This window comes from Somniosus microcephalus, unplaced genomic scaffold, assembly GCF_052327205.1.
Source record: "Somniosus microcephalus isolate GS21.2 unplaced genomic scaffold, FLI_Smic_1.0 unresolved_chr3, whole genome shotgun sequence".
In the NCBI taxonomy this organism is placed as follows: domain Eukaryota; kingdom Metazoa; phylum Chordata; class Chondrichthyes; order Squaliformes; family Somniosidae; genus Somniosus; species Somniosus microcephalus.
The window spans coordinates 48,276,405-48,297,435 of NW_028225181.1; the positions used below are offsets into that span (position 1 = coordinate 48,276,405).

At 48.4% G+C, this 21,031-nt stretch overlaps 1 protein-coding gene across 1 annotated transcript in view; it reads left to right on the forward strand.

The window, feature by feature from the left end:
- The first annotated feature begins 689 nt into the window (after window positions 1-689).
- Window positions 690-21,031, forward strand: part of LOC147091412 (complement C1s subcomponent-like) — a 47,653-nt gene continuing 27,311 nt past the window's right edge. Inside the window, exons 1-6 of the mRNA XM_085976769.1 lie at window positions 690-1,041; window positions 5,007-5,223; window positions 6,706-6,883; window positions 12,644-12,763; window positions 15,329-15,525; window positions 19,007-19,154. Of these exons, the coding sequence (XP_085832895.1) occupies window positions 1,031-1,041; window positions 5,007-5,223; window positions 6,706-6,883; window positions 12,644-12,763; window positions 15,329-15,525; window positions 19,007-19,154 (871 nt within the window). The 5' untranslated portion in view covers window positions 690-1,030. The remainder of the gene's footprint in view (window positions 1,042-5,006; window positions 5,224-6,705; window positions 6,884-12,643; window positions 12,764-15,328; window positions 15,526-19,006; window positions 19,155-21,031) is intronic.

Consider the following 21,031-nt stretch of genomic DNA (forward strand, 5'->3'; position numbering starts at 1 on the left):
ATGGGAGTTTTTGGTCGTGATTCAAATTTCTGAATTCAGGGCATATTTGTGAGAATTTTTGGTAGAAATTCTCCCTGATGCCCTGATATTTTCCACAAGCTGTGAGGAAGTGCATCTCTGTCTCCACCACTCCCTGACTGCAGTGAGAGCATATCCTGTCCTCTCTTGGCAGCCGGGTCTGTCTGTGTCTGCCTTTTTCGATGGCCAGGCTATGTTCACTAAGTCTGTACCTTGTCAAGGTTTTTCTCAGTTTGCTATCCTTTACCATGGTCAGGTATTCAACCATGTTGTATTGTCTGTTTAGGGCCAAGTAGCAATTGAGTTTGTTTTGGGTTTTTGTTGTTTCTGCCCAATATGACAGGTATTTTTCCTTTTGCTTATTTCTCTCTGTCTATCTATCTCTCTCTCTCTCTGTCTATCTATCTGTGTCTATGTATGTATCTCTCTCTCTCTCTCTCTCTCAATCTCTCTGTCACTCTCACCAAATGCTTTTTTGTTATTGAAATGAGCAGTTCGCCAGCTCCTTTCAGTACTCTGATGACATTTCAATCCTGGAAATCACGAGGTTGGGGTTTAATGCGAGCCGTGTTTGCTGACACAAAGTGCTCTGTTTACTGACTGGGGGCGCTCTGTTAATTTTTAATCTCTCTCGTAGCTAAAAGCACCCCTGGAAATAAATCCACCAGGAAGAAGCTAGGGCCCAAGTACAGAGGCTGGGGTTTAATCCCCACAACCACCCCCTCCGCCACCCCACAAACCTTGCTGTGAAGGACAAGGTTACAATGAGAATAGGCGGAACCCTTTGCCTTTGAGAGCTGGGCCAGATGGCTGAGGTTTGATCCAATGGCTATGGGGCAATGATGTGTGCATCTACGCAGCAAGTGAGGGGAGGCTGCCAAACAACCTTAGATCCCAGAAAAACAACAGTCAAGAGTGTTGAAACCATCAAAGCAAATCAATTAATGTGGTTTCACTTCGAGGAAGGAACAGTCTCCGAGACTCCCGTGCTATTGAGAGTTGCGAAAATCCAATGGAAATGTGGTAAGTAAGAAATAAATAGAAAGAAAGTACTATAGCACCTTTCAGAAACTCAGGATGTCCCAAAGCGTTTTACAGCCAATTAAATACATTTAAAGTGTAGTCACTGTTGTAATGTGGAAAACGCGGCAGTCAATTTATGCACAGAAAGCTCCCACACATAGCAATGTGATAAATGACCAGATAATCTGTATTTTTAGTGATGTTGTTTGAGGGATGAATATTAGCCCCAGGACTAAGGGGCTCAAGGGATATGGGGATAATGCAGAAAGGTGGAATTGAGGTAGAAGACCAGCTATGACCTTAATGAATAGAGGAGCAGGCTTGATGGGCCGAATGGCCTGCTCCTGCTCCTATTATGTTCTTATGTAGGACAACTTGGAGAACTCCCCTGTTGTCCTTCGAAATAGCAGTATCACTTTTTAGGTCCAGCTGAGGAGGCAGCCAGGGCCTCGGTTTAATATCTCATCCGAAAGATGGTACCTCCAACAGTGCAGCACTTCCTCAGTGCTGCCTCTCCGACAGTGCAGTGCTCCCTCAGTACTGCCCCTCTGACAGTGCAGCACTCCCTCAGTACTGCCCCTCCGACAGTACAGCGCTCCCTCAGTACTGCCCCTCTGACAGTGCAGCGCTCCCTCAGTACTGCCCCTCCAACAGTGCAGTGCTCCCTCAGTACTGCCCCTCCGACAGTGCAGTGCTCCCTCAGTACTGCACCTTCGACAGTGCAGCGCTCCCTCAGTACTGCCCCTCTGACAGTGCAGCGCTCCCTCAGTACTGCCCCTCCAACAGTGCAGCGCTCCCTCAGTACTGCCCCTCCGACAGTGCAGCGCTCCCTCAGTACTGCCCCTCCGACAGTGCAGCGCTCCCTCAGTACTGCCCCTCCTACAGTGCAGCGCTCCCTCAGTACTGCCCCTCCGACAGTGCCGCGCTCCCTCAGTACTGCCCCTCCGACAGTGCAGCGCTCCCTCAGTACTGCCCCTCCGATGGTGCAGTGCTCCCTCAGTACTGCCCCTCCGACAGTGCAGCGCTCCCTCAGTACTGCCCCTCCGACAGTGCAGCGCTCCCTCAGTACTGCCCCTTCAACAGTGCAGCACTTCCTCAGTACTGCCCCTCCAACAGTGCAGCACTCCCTCAGTACTGCCCCTCCGACAGTGCAGTGCTCCCTCAATACTGCCCCTCCGACAGTGCAGCGCTCCCTCAGTACTGCCTCTCCGACAGTGCAGCGCTCCCTCAGTACTGCCCCTCCGACAGTGCAGCGCTCCCTCAGTACTGACCCTCCGACAGTGCAGCGCTCCCTCAGTACTGCCCCTCTGACAGTGCAGTGCTCCCTCAATACTGCCCCTCCGACAGTGCAGCGCTCCCTCAGTACTGCCTCTCCGACAGTGCAGCGCTCCCTCAGTACTGCCCCTCCGACAGTGCAGCACTCCCTCAGTACTGACCCTCCGACAGTGCAGCGCTCCCTCAGTACTGCCCCTCTGACAGAGCGGCGCTACCTCAGTACTGACCCTCCGACAGTGCAGCACTCCCTCAGTACTGCCCTTGTGACAGTGCAGCACTCCCTCAGTACTGCCCCTCCGACAGGGCAGCGCTCCCTCAGCACAGCCTCTCCCACAGTGCAGCGATCCCTCAGTACTGCCCCTCCAACTGTTCAGCACTCCCTCTGTGCTGCCCCTCCGACAGTGCAGCGCTCTCTCAGTACAGCCCCTCCAACTGTACAGCGCTCCCTCAGTACTGCCCCTCCGACAGTGCGGCGCTCCCTCAGTACTGTCCCCTGAATGGTAGTACCCCGCCTCCCTCTTGGGGCACTGCGAGGGAATATTACAGCGCTACGTGCTGCAGGCCACGCTCTGCCGCACATCGCGCTGCGGTACTGCAGGCCTTCCTCCCCTTCTTAAATGTGTGGGACGTTGTGCAGCGCGACCCGGGGCCCAGCTGTACCACCGGGGATCTGGAGTGCTGACAAAAGAGCCCGGCACTCAGGAGAAGTGCCGGGCTCACGGAGAGCAGCCAGCACCCCGCGGGGGTGCTTCACAGTGGCCGGGGACGGCAACGGGGGCAGGAGCTGGCAGGCGTCCAGCAACAAAAATGGCCGCCCAACACCTCCCCTATAACTAGCACCGCCCCGGCTGCAAATAGGCCCCCCTGACCCCGTTGGACATAGCATGCGGCAGTTAGTCGGGGGACACCACCCAATGTTGCAGCCGGGGCGCGAGAGGGGCGCTGCGCACGGCGATGATGTCATCGCCGGCGGCGCTTACTGTTAGCAGCGCCGCTAACCTCCCGCTGAATTTTGCGGGAGGGGTTAGCGGCGCCGCGCCCAGGTGCTAATTGATTTGCGCCCTCTTAGGGCGCTAATGGGAGGTTCAAATCAACTGAATTTAGCCCCCCATATATCTTGGTTAGACCGCACTTGGAGCACTGCGCACAGTTCTAGTCTCCATATACCTTGGTTAGACCACACTTGGAGCACTGCGCACAGTTCTGGTCTCCATATACCTTGGTTAGACCACACTTGGAGCACTGCGCACAGTTCTGGTCTCCATATACCTTGGTTAGACCACACTTGGAGCACTGGGCACAGTTCTAGTCTCCATATACCTTGGTTAGACCACACTTGGAGCACTGCGCACAGTTCTGGTCTCCATATACCTTGGTTAGACCACACTTGGAGCACTGCGCACAGTTCTAGTCTCCATATACCTTGGTTAGACCACACTTGGAGCACTGCGCACAGTTCTGGTCTCCATATACCTTGGTTAGACCACACTTGGCGCACTGCGCACAGTTCTAGTCTCCATATACCTTGGTTAGACCACACTTGGAGCACTGTGCACAGTTCTGGTCTCCATATACCTTGGTTAGACCACACTTGGAGCACTGCGCACAGTTCTAGTCTCCATATACCTTGGTTAGACCACACTTGGAGCACTGCGCACAGTTCTAGTCTCCATATACCTTGGTTAGACCACACTTGGAGCACTGCGCACAGTTCTAGTCTCCATATACCTTGGTTAGACCACACTTGGAGCACTGCGCACAGTTGTAGTCTCCATATACCTTGGTTAGACCACACTTGGAGCACTGTGCACAGTTTTGGTTTCCATATACCTTGGTTAGTTCACACTTGGAGCACTGTACACAGTTCTAGTCTCCATATACCTTGGTTCGACCACACTTGGAATATTGTGCACACTTCTAGTCTCCATATACCTTGGTAGTTCACACTTGGAGCACTGCGCAGTTCTAGTCTCCATATATCTTGGCTAGACCACACTTACAGTACTGTGCACAGTTCTGGTCTCCGTGTACCTTGGTTAGACCACACTTAGAGTACTGTGCAAGGTTCTGGCCTCCATATTACAAAGAGGATGTAGAAACACTGGAGAAGGTGCAAATAAGATGGACAAAGATATTACCAGAACTGAGGGGTTGTCAATATCAGGAAAGACTGAACAGGCTGGGGCTCTTTTCTCTGGAAAACAGAAGGCTTATTGATGACCTTACTGAGGTCTTCAAAATTATGAAGGGGTTCGATAGTGTAGAAGTTTCCACTTGTGGGGGAGACCAGAACTAGGGGCCATAAATATAAGAGAGTCACTAATAAATCCAATAAAGAAGTCAGGAGAAATCTCTTTTTGCAGAGAGTGGTGAGAATGTGGAACTCGCTACCGCAGGGAGTGGTTGAAGCAAATAGCATGCACTCATTTAATGGGCAGCTAGATAAGCACATGAGGGAGGAAGGAATAGAAGGATATGCTGTCGGGGTGAGATGAAGAGGGGTGGGAGGAGGCTCGTGTGGAGCCTAAACACCGGCATGTTTCTGTGCTGTAAATCCAATACACAATCTTGGTTGTGTATTGGACAGGAAGTTAGCTAATGGCCAATAGAGCCCACGGAGAAAGTCGGTGTATATCCCATTCCCTCAATGCAATCACTTTGTGTGTGTGTCTCCCTCTCTGGTCCTTTAGGTTGGCCTTGTTTTTCCTTCTCCTGCCACCAGCGTCTTGTACCATCTCTCTGGGGGGTTTGCAAGGCCAGTTTGCATCTCCCGAATACCCCCAGGGCTATCCCAACGATGTGTTACAGAGCTGGGAGATCGAAGTCTCCAGAGGTTATGGTATTAAATTCTCCTTTACCCACATTGATATAGAGTCATCTCCTGACTGTGCCTACGATAATGTGCAGGTAAGCAGTTTCTGGGCGCTCAATCCGAGTATGTATGATGTGAAAGTATTTAAGTGTCACCCTTTTTTACTTATGATGATGTAGCTTATTTGTATGTGTCTATGTTTCTATGTCTCCTATTTAACTCTGCTACATGTCTTCACTTCTGATATAAGTCAGTAGATCCACATAACAATGATCTATCCACTTCAGAATTTTTATCTAGCATTTCTATCTATCTATCGCTCTATCTAATTATCTATCTATCTATCAATCTATCTATCTATCTATCCAATTATCTATCTATCTATCTATCTAATTATCTATATATCTATCCAATTATCTATCTATCTAATTATCTATCTATCTAACTATCTATCTCTCTATCTATCCAATTATCTATCTATCTATCTAATTATCTATATATCTATCCAATTATCTATCTATCTAATTATCTATCTACTATCTATCTATCCAACTAATTATCTATATCTATCTATCCAATTATCTATCTATCTAATTATCTATCTACTATCTATCTATCTATCTAATTATCTATATCTATCTATCCAATTATCTATCTATCTATCTATCTGTCTATCTGTCTCTCTATCTCTATCTATCTATCATCTGTCTATCTATCTATTTCTCTCTGTCTGTCTGTCTGTCTGTTTCTCTATCTCTCTGTGTCTGTCTGTCTATCTTTCACTCTCTGTATCTGTCTGTCTATCTATTTCTCTGTCTGTCTGTCTGTTTCTCTATCTCTATCTGTCTGTGTCTATCTATTTCTCTCTGTCTGTCTGTTTCTCTATCTCTATCTGTCTGTCTGTCTATCTATTTCTCTCTGTCTGTCTGTTTCTCTATCTCTCTGTGTCTGTCTGTCTATCTTTCACTCTCTGTATCTGTCTGTCTGTCTATCTATTTCTCTGTCTGTCTGTCTGTTTCTCTATCTCTATCTGTCTCTCTGTGTCTGTCTGTCTATCTTTCACTCTCTGTATCTGTCTGTCTGTCTATCTATTTCTCTGTCTGTCTGTTTCTCTATCTCTATCTGTCTGTCTGTCTATCTATTTCTCTCTGTCTGTCTGTCTGTCTGTTTCTCTATCTCTCTGTGTCTGTCTGTCTATCTTTCACTCTCTGTATCTGTCTGTCTGTCTATCTTTCACTCTCCGTGTCTGTCTATCTATTTCTCTGTCTGTCTGTCTGTTTCTCTATCTCTATCTGTCTGTCTGTCTATCTATTTCTCTGTCTGTCTGTCTGTTTCTCTATCTCTATCTGTCTGTCTGTCTATCTGTCTGTCTATCTATTTCTCTCTGTCTGTCTGTCTCTCTATCTATTTCTCTCTCTGTCTGCCTATCTATCTCTCTGTGTCTGTCTGTCTCTCTATCTATCTATCTAGGACTCTCCCATTGATTGGGGACCTCTGTTTATGGCGGGTTTCACAGCTGACATATCTGACATTTCGCACTGTCCTTTCCCCCCTGGCGCACTGTCCTTTCCTCCCAGATCTTTTCTGATGAAGCCCTGTACCCACCAATCTGTGGCACCTGGAGCAGAGAGGGGAAAGGATTCCAATTTCCCCAGGAATACTACACCTCCGGAAACTGGATGAGAGTGACGTTTAAGTCCGATTTCTCTAATGAAGAACGCTATACTGGATTTTCTGCCTATTACACAGCAGTCGGTAAGAATTACATAGAATGTACAGCACAGAAAGAGATCAATCAGCACAACTGGTCCGTGCCAGTGTTTATGTCCCACACGAGCCTCCTCCCATACCTACTTCATCTCACTCCATCAGCATAGCCTTCTATTCCCTTCTTCCTCATGTATTTATACAGCTTCCCCTTAAATGCGATGAACGAGGCAACTATACTATTCACCTCAACCACGCCATGTGGTAGCGGGTTCCACATTCCCACCACTCTCTGGGTAAAGCGGTTTTTGCCTGAATTCCCCATTGGATTTATTAGTGACTATCTTATATTTATGGCCGCGGGTTCGGGACTCACCCCACGAGTAGAAACATCTTCTCTATGTCTACCCTAATATGAGGTAACAGAGAGGGTTGATGAGGGCAATGCGGTTGATGTGGTGTACATGGACTTCCAAAAGGCGTTTGATAAAGTGCCACATAACAGGCTTGCCAGCAAAGGTTAGGCCCATGGAATAAACGGGACAGTGGCAGCATGGATACGAAATTGACTAAGTGACAGGAAACAGAGAGTGGCGGTGAACAGTTGTTTTTCGGACTGGAGGAAGGTACACAGTGGTGTTCCCCAGGGGTTGGTACTAGGACCGCTGCTTTTCTTGATGTATTAATGATTTGGACTTAGGTGTACAGGGTGTTGTAAGAAAACTACTAGGCACTTGGTCTAAGCATTAAACAAAGCTTTAATCAACTGTTTTTCAACATGGAGGTCTAGTTGTGTCCTTCACTAGTTCCTGTTAAGAATGTCCTGCGCAAGCTGGGCCCGTGCCCGAGTATTTATACTCTCCCTGGACAGCGCCACCAGCAGGCCACCCAGTATTATTTCATAAGTCATTTCCACATGAATAACAAGATTCATGTCACAGAGCACTATTTCAACATTTTCCGGATGACACAAAACTTGGAAGTATAGTGAACAGTGAGGAGGATAGGGATAGACTTCAAGAGGGCATAGACAGGCTGGTGGAATGGGCAGACAAGTGGCAGATGAAATTTAACGCAGAAAAGTGCAAAGTGATACATTCTGGTAGGACGAATGACGCAAGGCAATATAAACCAAAGGGTACAATTCAAAAGGGGGTGCATTAACAGAGAGACCTGGGGGTACAAAATTATGAGGGGCATAGATAGGGTAGATAGAAAGGAACTTTTCCCCTTAGTAGAGGTTTCAATAACCAGGGGGCATAGATTCAAGGTAAGGGGCAGGAGGTTTAGAGGGGATTTGAGGAAAAACTTTTTCACCCAGAGGGTGGTTGGAATCTGGAACTCACTGCCTGAAAGGGTGGTAGAGGCAGGAACCCTCACAACATTCAAGAAGCACCTGGATGAGCACTTGAAATGCCATAGCATACAAGGCTACAGACCCAGTGCTGGAAAATGGGATTAGAATAGATAGGACTTGATGGCCAGCGTGGACACGATGGGCCGAAGGGCCTCTTTCTGTGCTGTATAACTCTATGACTCTATGACTCTATATGTGCACAAATCGTTAAAGGTGGCAGGACTGGTTGAGAAAGTGCTTAAAAAAGCATACAGGATCCTGAGCTTCATAAATAGAAGTATAGAGTACAAAAGCAAGGAAGTTCTGATGAACTTTTATAAAACATTGGTTCAGTCACAACTGGAGTATTGTGTCCCATTCTGGGCACTGCACTTTAGGAAGGATGTGAAGGCTTTAGCGAGAGTGCAGAAAAGATTATGAGAATGTTTCCAGGGATGAGGGACTTCAGTTATGTGGATAGACTGGAGAAGTTGGGGTTGTTCTTCTTAGAGCAGAGAAAACTGAGAGGAAATTTGATAGAGGTGTTCAAAATCATGAGAGGTCTAGACAGAGTAGATAGAAGGAAACTGTTTCCATTTGGCGGAAGGGTCGACAACGAGAGGACACAGATTTAAGGTCATTGGCAGAATATCCAAAGAGGACATGAGGAAAAACTTTTTTACTCAGCGAGTGGTTAGGATCTGGAATGCACTGCCTGAAAGGGTGGTGGAGGCAGATTGAGTCGTGGCTTTTAAAAGAATTAGATAAGTACTTGAACAAAAAGAAATTACAGGGCTACGGAGAAAGGGCGGGGGCGTGGGACTAGCTGAAGTGCTCTTGCAGAGAGCTGGCATGGTGCGATGGGCTGAATGGCCTCCTTCTGTGCTGTAACCATTCTATGATTCTATCCAACCACTTCATCATCTTAAAGACATCTATCAGGTCACCCCGCAGCTTTTTCTATTCCAGGTTAAAAAGACCCAGCCATTTCAGATTTTCCTGATAGTTAAAACTGCTCAGTTCTGGTATCATCCTTGTGAATCTTTTTTTGCACCTTCAGTGCCTCTATATAATTTTTCTAATATGGAGACCAAAACTGTGCACAGTGCTCCAAGTGTGGTCTAACCAAGGTGTATGGAGACCAGAACTGTGCACAGTGCTCCAAGTGTGGTCTAACCAAGGTATATGGAGACCAGAACAGTGCACAGTGCTCCAAGTGTGGTCTAACCAAGGTGTATGGAGACCAGAACTGTGCACAGTGCTACAAGTGTGGTCTAACCAAGGTATATGGAGACCAGAACTGTGCACAGTGCTCCAATTGTGGTCTAACCAAGGTATATGGAGATCAGAACTGTACATAGTTCACCAAGTGTGGCCTAACCAAAGTATATGGAGACCAGAACTGTGCACAGTGCCATAAGTGTGGTCTAACCAAGGTATATGGAGACTAGAACTGTGCACAGTACACCAATTGTGGTCTAACCAAGGTGTACGGAGACCAGAACTGTGCGCAGTGCTCCAAGTGTGGTATAACCGAGGTATATGGAGACTCGAACACTGCACAGTGCTCCAAGTGTGGTCTAACCAAGGTGTATGGAGACCAGAACTGTGCACAGTACTCCAAGTGTGGTCTAACCAAGGTATATGGAGAGCAGAACTGTGCACAGTGCTCCAAGTGTGGTCTAACCAAGGTATATGGAGACCAGAATTGTGCACAGTGCTCCAAGTGTGGTCTAACCAAGGTATATGGAGACTAGAACTGTGCGCAGTGCTCCAAATGTGGTCTAACCAAGGTGTATGGAGACTAGAACTGTGCACAGTGCTCCAAGTGTGGTCTAACCAAGGTGTATGGAGACTAGAACAGTGCACAGTGCTCCAAGTGTGGTCTAACCAAGATATATGGAGACCAGAACTGTGCACAGTGCTCCAAGTGTGGTCTAACGAAGGTGTATGGAGACCAGAACTGTGCACAGTGCTACAAGTGTGGTATAACTAAAGTATAAGGAGACCAGAACTGTGCACAGTGCTCTGAGTGTGGTCTAACTAAAGTATAAGGAGACCAGAACTGTGCACAGTGCTCCGAGTGTGGTCTATCCAAGGTTCTATACAAGTTTAACATAACTTCTCTGCTTTCTAAGTAATGGATTTGTATCCACACAAAATACATTTAATTCCTTCTATGGCCCAGTTGTTCAAGCCACAACCTAATGTAACGCTAGGCCTTATAGAGTGGAGATTTGCCGGCTGGACTGAGTGAAATATTGAATTGTAATTTATGCCATGTGATCTGGAATGCACCGCCTGAAAGGGCGGTGGAAGCAGATTTAATAGTAACTTTCAAAAGGGAATTGGATGAATGCTTGAAATGGAAAAAATTGCAGGGCTATGGGGAAAGAGCAGGGGGGAGTGGGATTATTTGGAGAGCTCTTTCAAAGTGTATAGGCACAGGCACAATGGGCTGATAGGCCACCATCTGTGCTGTAAGATTCTATGTTCTGTCTGTGTGTGTGTGTGTATGTGATTGTGTGTGACTGTGTTTGTGTGACTGTGTGTTTGTGTGTGTGACTGCGACTGTGTGTCTGTGTGTGTCTGTGGGTGACTGTGTGTGACTGTATGTGACTCTGTGTGTGTTTGCCTGACTGTGTGTTTGTATGACTGTGTGTGTGTCTATGTGTTTGTGTGTGTGTCTATGTGCATGTCCGTGTGTTTGTGTGACTTTGTGTGTGTCTGTGTGATTGTGTGACTGTGTGTGTGACTTTGTGTTTGTGTGACTATGTTTGAGTGTGTGACTGTGTTTGTGTGACTACGTTTGTGTGTGTGTGACTGTGTGCATGTTTGTGTGACTGTGTTTGTGTGTGACTGTGTGTGCGTGTGACTGTGTTTGTGTTTGTGTGACTGTGTGTGTGTTTGTGTGACTGTGTGTGACTATGTCCGTGTTTGTGTGACTGTGTTTGTGTGTGACTGTGTTTGTGTGTGACTGTGTGACTGTTTGTGTGACTGTGTGTGTGACTCTGTGTTTGTGTGACTCTGTGTGAGTTTGTGTGACTGTGTGTTTGTGTGTGTATCTCTGTGCATGTTTGTGTGTGTGACTGTGTGTTTGTGTGACTCTGTGTGTGTGTGTGACTGTGTGTTTGTGTGTGTGTGTCTCTGTGCGTGTTTGTCTGTGTGACTGTGCGTTTGTGTGTGATTCTGTGTGCATGTTTGTGTGTGTGACTGTGTTCGTGTGACCCTGTGTTTGTGTGACTGTGCGTGTTTGTGTGTGTGACTGTGTATTTGTGTGACTGTGTGTGTGTGTGTGTGACTGTGTGTTTGTGTGTGTGACTGTGTGTTTGTGTGTGTGACTGTGTGTTTGTGTGTGTCACTGTGTGCGTGTTTGTGTGTGTGACTGTGTGTTTGTGTGACCCTGTGTTTGTCTGACTGTGCGTGTTTGTGTGTGACTGTGTATTTGTGTGACTGTGTGCATGTTTGTGTGACTGTGTGTTTGTGTGACCCTGTGTTTGTGTGACTGTGTGTTTGTGTGACCCTGTGTTTGTGTGTGTGACTGTGTGTTTGTGTGACTGTGTGTTTATGTCACCCTGTGTTTGTGTTACTGTGTGCGTGTTTGTTTGTGTGACCCTGTGTTTGTGTGACTGTGCGTGTTTGTGTGTGTGACTGTGTTTTTGTGTGACTGTGTGCGTGTTTGTGTGCCTGTGTGTTTGTGTGACCCTGTGTTTGTGTGACTGTGTGTTTGTGTGACCCTGTGTTTGTGTGTGTGACTGTGTGTTTGTGTGACTGTGTGTTTATGTCACCCTGTGTTTGTGTTACTGTGTGCGTGTTTGTTTGTGTGACCCTGTGTTTGTGTGACTGTGCGTGTTTGTGTGTGTGACTGTGTTTTTGTGTGACTGTGTGCGTGTTTGTGTGCCTGTGTGTTTGTGTGACCCTGTGTTTGTGTGACTGTGTGTTTGTGTGACCCTGTGTTTGTGTGTGTGACTGTGTGTTTGTGTGACCCTGTGTTTGTGTGTGTGACTGTGTGTTTGTGTGACTGTGTGTTTATGTCACCCTGTGTTTGTGTTACTGTGTGCGTGTTTGTTTGTGTGACCCTGTGTTTGTGTGACTGTGCGTGTTTGTGTGTGTGACTGTGTGTTTGTGTGACTGTGCGTGTTTGTGTGTGTGACTGTGTTTTTGTGTGACTGTGTGCGTGTTTGTGTGCCTGTGTGTTTGTGTGACTGTGTGTTTGTGTGACCCTGTGTTTGTGTGACTGCGTGTGTGTTTGTGTGAGTGACTGTGTGTTTGCGTGTTTGTGTGTGTGACACCGAACACCAGGTTAAACCTCACCTCTCTGCTCTCCACATCCCCTGGGCCAAGATAGCTGAGGGCAGCCCGGGGACTGTGGGAGTTTGACCAATACCAGCCCCCACCACCAGGGGCACAAGTGAGTCAAAGTGTGAGTGAAGAAGTCAGCTCAGAACGCCAATATCTCCCTTTCATTGTAGATGTCAATGAATGTGAGGAATCGGATCCTTGTAGCCATTTCTGCAGCAACTTCATTGGAGGCTTTTACTGCTCCTGTCGCCCAGGCTACTTCCTGCAAGAAAACCAAAGAATCTGTGGAGGTAAAATATCGTGCTTTCCATTCATTGACCTTTCCCTTTAAGTATCTTCACTTAAATAGAAAATGTAAACTTGCTTTTCGATAGCGTCTTTCACAACCTCAGGACATCCCAATGCGCTTTACAGCCAATGAAGTACTTTTTAAACTGCAGTCACTGTTATAGTATTAGCCGTGGATCAGTGGGTAGCACACTCACCCCTGAGTCAGAAGGTTGTGGGTTCAAGTCCCATTCCAGAGATTTGAGCACATTAACCAAGGCTGACACTCCAGTGCGATGCTGAGGGAGTGCTGCACTGTCGGAGGTGCCGTCCTTAGGATGAGACGCTAAACCAAGGCCCCGTCTGCCCTCTCAGGTGGACGTAAAAGATCCCACGGCCACTATTTCGAAGAAGAGCAGGGCGAGTTCTCCCCAGAGCCCTGGCCGATATTTATCCCTCAACCAACATCACTAAAACATCTGGTCATTGCTGTTTGTGGGAGCTTGCTGTGCACAAATTGGCTTTACCTACATTACAGCAGTGACTACGCTTCAAAAAGTGCTTCATTGGCTGTAGAGCGCTTCCTGAGGTCGTGAAAGGCGCTATGTAAATGCAAGCCCTTCTTTCTGTTATGTAGGAAACACGGCAGCCAAACTGTGCACGGACAGCTCCCACAAACAGCAATGTGATTAATCAGCAGTTCAGCTGCTTTTTAGCGATTAAAAACAGAAATGCTGGAAATACTCAGCAGGTCAGGCTGCATCCGTGTGGAGAGAAACAGAGTTAACATTTCAGGTCGATGACCTTTTTTTGGTGATGTTGATTGAAGGATAAATATTGGCCCAGGACGCTGGGGAGAGCTCCCCCACCATATATTAGATATAAAGGATACAGACACTGTGGCTCCTTTGGGGCTTATAGATCGAGTCAGGCTTTTCTTTTGATTTGTTCATGGGCGGTGGGAGTCTCTGGCAAGGCCAGCATTTATTGCCCATCCCTAATTGCCCTTGTGAAGGTGGTGGTGAGCTGCCTTCTTGAACCGCTACAGTCCGTGTGGTGAAGGTACTCCCACAGTGCTGTTTAGGTGGGAGTTCCAGGATTTTGACCCAGCGACGATGAAGGAATGGCGAGGGTAGCGTAAGCAGTCAAGACTATGTACTTGCGAGCTCCTGAAGGAGTCACTGGTACGTGAGTTTAATCAGTGGCTAAATCTCATATATGCTGCATATAAGGCATTATAATACTCCCACATAAGGGCAACAGGGACATATGACAATATCCTATAATATCCCATATATGAGCAATAGGGATATAGAAACATAGAAACATAGAAGATAGGAGCAGGAGTAGGCCATTCGGCCCCCTCGAGCCTGCTCCGCCATTCAATGCGATCATGGCTAATCATCCAAATTCAGTACCCTGTCCCTGCCTTCTCCCCATATCCCTTGATCCCTTTAGCCTTAATAAATATATCTAACTCCTTCTTGAATATATTTAATGAGTTGGGCTCAACTGCCTTCTGTGGTAGAGAATTCCACAGGTTCACCACTCTCTGGGTGAAGAAATTCCTTCTCATCTCAGTCCTAAATGGCTTACCCCTTATCCTTAGACTGTGACCCCTGGTTCTGGACTCTCCCCATCGGGAACATCCTTCCTGTATCTAGTCTGTCTAGTCCTGTTAGAATTTTATAAGTTTCAATGAGATCCCCTCTCATTCTTCTAAACTCTAGCGAATATAAGCCTAATCGACCCAATCTCTCTTCATATGTCATTCCTGCCATCCCAGGTATCAGTCTGGTGAATCTTCGCTGCACTCCTTCCTTGGCAAGAACATCCTTCCTCAGATACGGCGACCAAAACTGCACACAATACTCAAGGTGTGGTCTCACCAAGGCCCTGTACAACTGTAGCAAGACATCCTTGCTCCTGCACTCGAATCCTCTCGCTATGAAGGCCAACATACCATTTGCCTTCTTAACCGCCTGCTGCACCCGCTGCTTACCTTCAGCGACTGGTGCACAAGGACACCCAGGCCTCGTTGCACTTCCCCTTTTCCCAATCTATTGCCATTCAGATAATAATCTGCCTTCCTGTTTTTGCCAACAAAGTGGATAACCTCGCATTTATCCACATTATACTGCATCTGCCATGCATCTCCCCAATCACCCAACCTGTCCAAATCATACTGGAGTTTCTCTGCATCCTCCTCACAGCACACACGCCCACCCAGCTTTGTGTCGTCTGCAAACTAGCAGATATTACATCTAGTTCCCTCATCTAGATCATTAATGTATATTGTGAATAGCTGGGGCCCTAGCCCCGATATACGACAATGTCGTATAGAAACCCAACAGGATGCACAGTGGTCATCAGATCCAATATCGCCCTTAAGTTAGAAGGGGCCCTGAGCAAAGTTTCACTGTGGGACTGTAATGTCATCGACCTGAAACGTTAACTCGGTTTCTCTCTCCACAGATGCTGCCTGACCTGCTGAGTATTTCCAGCATTTTCTGTTTTTACTTCAGATTTCCAGCACCCGCTGTATTTTGCTTGTGTTTGAATGTCCATCCCATGTTTTCCTTTCCCAGTGCAATGTAGTGGAGAAGTGCTCACTAAGTTCAAGGGCATCATCACCAGCCCCAACTATCCCGAGGCCTATGCGGAGAATTCCAATTGCCACTACAGAATCCAGATCGAGCAAGGGTTTGAGTTGATCCTCAAATTCGTGGATGTATTCGACGTAGAAGGGGACCCTTCAACCGGTTGCACATCCGATGTCTTAAAGGTACGGCCATCATTAAAAGCGTCAGGTCCATGATAATGTTCCAATCATCCCTACAGCAAGTGTCTTGGAAACAGGAGTAGGCCCATTCAGCCCTTCGGCCTGTTAACATAGGAAGAGGAGTAGGCCCATTCAACCCCCCTCGACCCTGTTAACATAGGAACAGGAGTAGGCCCATTCAACCCCCCTCAACCCTGTTAACATAGGAACAGGAGTAGGCTCATTCAGCCCCCTCAGGCCTGTTAACATAGGAACAGGTGTAGGTCCATTCAGCCCCTCGTGCCTGTTAACGTAGGAACAGGAGTAGGCCCATTCAGCTGCCCTCGAGCCTGTTAATATAGGAACAGGAGTAGGCCCATTCAGCCCCCCTCGAGCCTGTTAACATAGGAACAGGAGTAGGCCCTTTCAGCCCCCTCAGGCCTGTTACCATAGGAACAGGAGTAGGCTCATTCAGCCCCCTCAGGCCTGTTAACATAGGAACAGGAGTAGGCCCATTCAGCCCCTCGTGCCTGCTAACATAGGAACAGGAGTAGGCCCATTCAGCCGCCCTTGAGCCTGTTAATCTGCAACAGGAGTAGGCCCATTCAGCCGCCCTCGAGCCTGTTAATCTGGAACAGGAGTAGGCCCATTCAGCCCCCCCCGAGCCTGTTAACATAGGAACAGGAGTAGGCCCTTTCAGCCCCCTCATGCCTGTTGCCATAGGAACAGGAGTAGGCCCTTTCATCCCCCTCAGGCCTCTTAACATAGGTACAGGACTAGGCCTATTCAGCCCCTTGAGCCTGTTACCAAAGGAACAGGAGTAGGCCCTTTCAGCCCCCTCAGGCCTGTTACCATAGGAACAGGAATAGGCCCTTTCATCCCCCTCAGGCCTGTTACCATAGGAAGAGGAGTAGGCTCATTCAGCTCTCCTCAAGACTGTTACCGTAGGAACAGGAGTAGGCCCACTCAGCCCCTTTATAGCCTGTTACATAGCAACAGGAGTAGGCCCATTCAGCCCCCCTCGGGCCTGTTAACATGGCAACAGGAGTGGGCCCACTCAGCCCCTTTAGAGCCTGTTACATAGCAACAGGAGTAGGCCCATTCAGCCCCCCTCACACCTGCTCCACCTTTCAATCAGATCATGGCTGATCTGTACCTGAACTCCATTTACCCGCCTTTGCCCCATATCCCTTGGAACCCTTACCCAACAACAATCTAGAGATCTCAGCCTTGAAAGCTCCAATTGCCCCCCAGCATCCACAGCCTTTGGTCAGGGAGAGAGAGGCCCAGATGTCCGCCACCCTCTGTGTGGGAAAAGTGCTGCCTGGTTTCCCCTCCTGAACCACCCGGCTCTAATTTCAATGCCTCCCTCGTTCTTGATTCCTCCCCCCCACCGGGGCAATTAGTCCCTCAGCTGCCTCACAAGGAGGGGCTGGAACCAAATGCCTGGGGAATCGTAGGGTGCGAGATCGATTGCGGGGCAATAGCGTGAGAGGGGGGTGATAGCGAATCAGGTGCCCGTTTTACACCCCGCCCGGTATTGGTTTCCGTGAATCTGCAGGTCATGCATCCCAGAGTCAAATAGCATGCAAGGACTCACTGCGGGAGGCCCACCACCCGCAGCCACCACCCCCCCACTCCCTCACCACCTAGTCTATTGCCAGGGCCTCCTGTATGCCCAGCCCGACATTCCACTCTGTTGACGCCAGTGGAAAGTGAGCATGCAGCTTTGCGCTGCCGCCTAAGTCAAATAGCTACCCATTGGCATCCATACCGCAGGGCGGCCCATGATTCAAGGGGATTGGAAGGAAATAAATAGACACCAGCGAATTACAAGAATGATGGTTCCGGGGGTGTGGGATTACAGTTCCGTGGAGAGACTGGAGAAGCTGGGGTTGTTCTCCTTGGAGCAGTAAAAGGCGGTTTGATCGAGGTGTTTAAAATCATGAAGGGTTCAGACAGAGTAAATAAAGAGAAACTGTTTCCAATGGCTGAAGGGCCGATAACCAGAGGACACAGTTCAGAGAAGGTTTACTAGACTAATACCGGGAATGGGCAGGTCGTCTTATGAGGAAAGGTAGGACAGGCTAGGCTTGTATCCGCTGGAGTTTAGAAGAGTAAGAGGTGACTTGATTGAAACATATAGGGGAAAAATTCAGTTGTTTGCACCTCCCATTAGCGCCTTAAGAGGGCGCTAATGGGGCGCAAAGCAACTAGCGCCCGTGCGCGGTGATGTTTGCGCCGCTCGCGAAATTAACTAGACATTTTGCGGTGGCGCTAAACACTACCGCCACGATCTCCTGCGCTGGCGGATCGTGACGTCAGTCGAGTGCGCAACGCCCCGGTAGCGCCCCGGACCGGATATTGAGTGGCGCCCCCTGCCTTACCGCCTGCCGCTAGCAACGACAGGTTGAGAGGAGCGTTACGCTGTCAGAAGGGACTAGGGGAACGCTATTTAAAGGCGACCGCTTCCTGCCATTTTTTGTCGGTGACATTTTTGCACCACGCATTCTGAGAGAGTCAGAGAGAGACTTCTGGAGAGATTCAATGCTGTGTGAAGGAGTTTTAAGTACTGAGCAGCACTTTGCAGGTTCATTTTGATTTTCCCTTCCTTGCTTCGCCAGCACTCTGAGGTAGCGCCTTGCTGCTCGGCCTTTGCGCCTTAAGACAGGTGTGAAGTGCCTGATTTAGCGCTCCAATCACCTCCAGGGGCGCTTAAAGCCAAGTTTGCTGTCAGAGGCGATAATTAGCGCCAGGCGCTAAACTTTGCGCACGGCCGATAATGGCGCCCCAAACGGGGCGATACTGAATATTTCCCCCTTAAGATCCCGAGGGGTCTGGACAGGGTGGATGTGGAGAGGATGTTTCCTCCTGTGGGAGAATCTAGAACTAGGGGTCACTGTTTAAAAATAAGGGGTCGCCCTTTTAAGGCAGAGATGAGGAGCAATTTTTTTCTCACAGAGGGTCGTGAGTCTTTGGAACTCTCTCCCTCAGAGGGCGGTGGAAGCGGAGTCTTTCAATATTTTTAAGGCAGCGGTAGATAGATTCTTGATGAGCAAGGGGGTGAAAGGTTATCGGGGGTAGGCGGGAATGTGGAGTAATCAGATCAGCCATGATCTTATTGAATGGCGGAGCAGGCTCGAAGGGCCGGGTGGCCTACTCCTGCTCCTAGTTCGTATGTTCGTATGTATGTTCGTATTTAAGGTGATTGGCAAAAGAACCAGAGGGGACACAAGGAAAAACTTTTTTACGCAATGAGTGGTTAGGATTTGGGATGCACTGCCAGATAGGGCGGTGGATACAGATTCAACAGTAGCCTTCAAAAGGGAATTGGATAAATACTTGAAGGAGAAAAAGTTGCAGGGATTTGGGGAAAGAGTGGAGGAGTGGGACTAACAGGATTGCTCCTCGAAAAAGCCGGCACAGACTCGATGGGCCGAATGGCCTCCTCCGGTGCCGTACTGTTCCACGATTCTATTAATGATGTGGGTTATCCTGATTCCAGGTCACATCCGGAGTGAAGGAATATGGTCCTTTCTGTGGAAATCAAGCACCTGTTATAAGTGGTCTTATGCCAAATGTGGTGGAAATAACCTTCAGCACCAATGACCAAGGGGAGAGGAAAGGATGGAAAATAATGTACAGTTCAACAGGTAATATGTCAGAAACGTCGAATTTACATTGATTTTACAGCACAGAAACAGGCCATTCTGCCCAACAGGTCCGTGCCGGTATTCATGCTCCACACAAGCCTCCTCCCTCCCATCAGCAGATCCTTCCACCCCTTTCTCCCTCATGTGCTTACCTGGCTTCGTCTTAAATGCACCTGTGCTATTCACCTCAACCACTCCCTGTGGTAGCGAGTTCCACATTCTCACCACTCTCTGTTGTGGTTGAAGGTCAAATCATCACAGCCCCAGGACATCGCTGCAGGAGTTCCTCAGGGCAGTGCGCTAGGCCCAACCATCTTCAGCTGCTTCATCAATGACCTGCCCTCCAACGTAAGGTCAGAAATGGGGATGTTCGCTGATGACTGCACAGTGTTCAGCGCCATTCACAACTCCTCAGATAATGAAGCAGTCCATGCCCGCATGCAACAAGACCTGGACGACGTTCAGCCTTGGGCTGATAAGGGGCAGGTAACATTCACGCCACAGAAGTGCCAGGCAATGACTATCTCCAACAAGCGAGAGGTGAACCACCACCCCTTGACATTCAACGGCATTACCATCGCCGAATCCCCCACCATCAACATCCAGGGGTTCACCATTGACCAGAAACTTAACTGGACCAGTCACGTAAATACTGTGGCAACAAGAGCAGGTCAGAGGCTAGGTATTCTGCGGCGAGTGTCTCACCTCCTGACTCCCCAAAGCCTTTCCACCATCTACAAGTCAGGAGTGTGATGGAATACTCTCCACTTGCCTGGATGAGAGCAGCTCCAACAACACTCAAGAAGCTCGGCACCATCCAGGACAGAGCAGCCCGCTTGATTGGCGCCCCATCCACCACCTTAAACATTCACACCCTTCACCACCACAGGCGTACCGTGGCTGCAGTGTGTACCATCTACAAGATGCACTGCAACAACTCACCAAAGCGTCTCCAGCAGCACCTCCCAAGCCCGCGACCTCTTCCACCTAGAAGGACAAGGGCAGCAGGCGCGTGGGAACACCACCACCTCCAAGTTCCCCCCCAAGTCACACACCATCATGACATGGAAGTATATTGCCGATCCTTCTTCGTCGCTGGGTCAAAATCCTGGAACTCCCTCCCTAACAGCACTGTGGGAGTACCTGCACCACACGGACTGCCGCGGTTCAAGAAGGCGGCTCACCACCACCTTCTCAAGGGCAATTAGGGATGGGCAATAAATGCTGGCCTTGTCAGCGACGCCCACATCCCATAAACGAATAAAAAATAAGTCTCCCCTGCATTCCCTATTGGATTTATTGGTGACTATCGTATATTGATGGCCCCTAGTTTTGGCCTCACCCACAAGTGGAAAGATCTTCTCTATGTCTACTCTATCAAAGCCTTTCATAATTTTAAGGGCCTCTATCAGGTCACCCCTCAGTCTTCACTTTCCTAGAGAAAAGAGCCCCAGCCTGTTCAGTCTTCCCTGATAGTTGGAACCTCTTCTCATCCTTGTAAATCTTTTGTGCACCTTGACTAGTGCCTCGATATCCTTCTTATAATATGGAGACAGGAAGCTACACAGTAGAATCACAGGACTTACATGACTGAGATACACTTGTGTGAATTTTCATATGGAGAGGGAATGAAAAGAAAGAAAGAACTTGTGTTTATATCGCATCTTTCACGACCTCAGGATGTCCCAAAGCGCTTTGCAGCCAGTGGAGTGTAGTCACTGTTGTAATGTCGGAAAGGCAGCAGCCAACTTGTGCACAGCAAGCTCCCATAAACAGCAATGTGATAATGAACAGATCATCTGCTTTAGTGATGTTGGTTAAGGGATAAATATCACCCAGCACACCAGGGTGAACTCCCCTGCTCTTCTTCCAAAAGT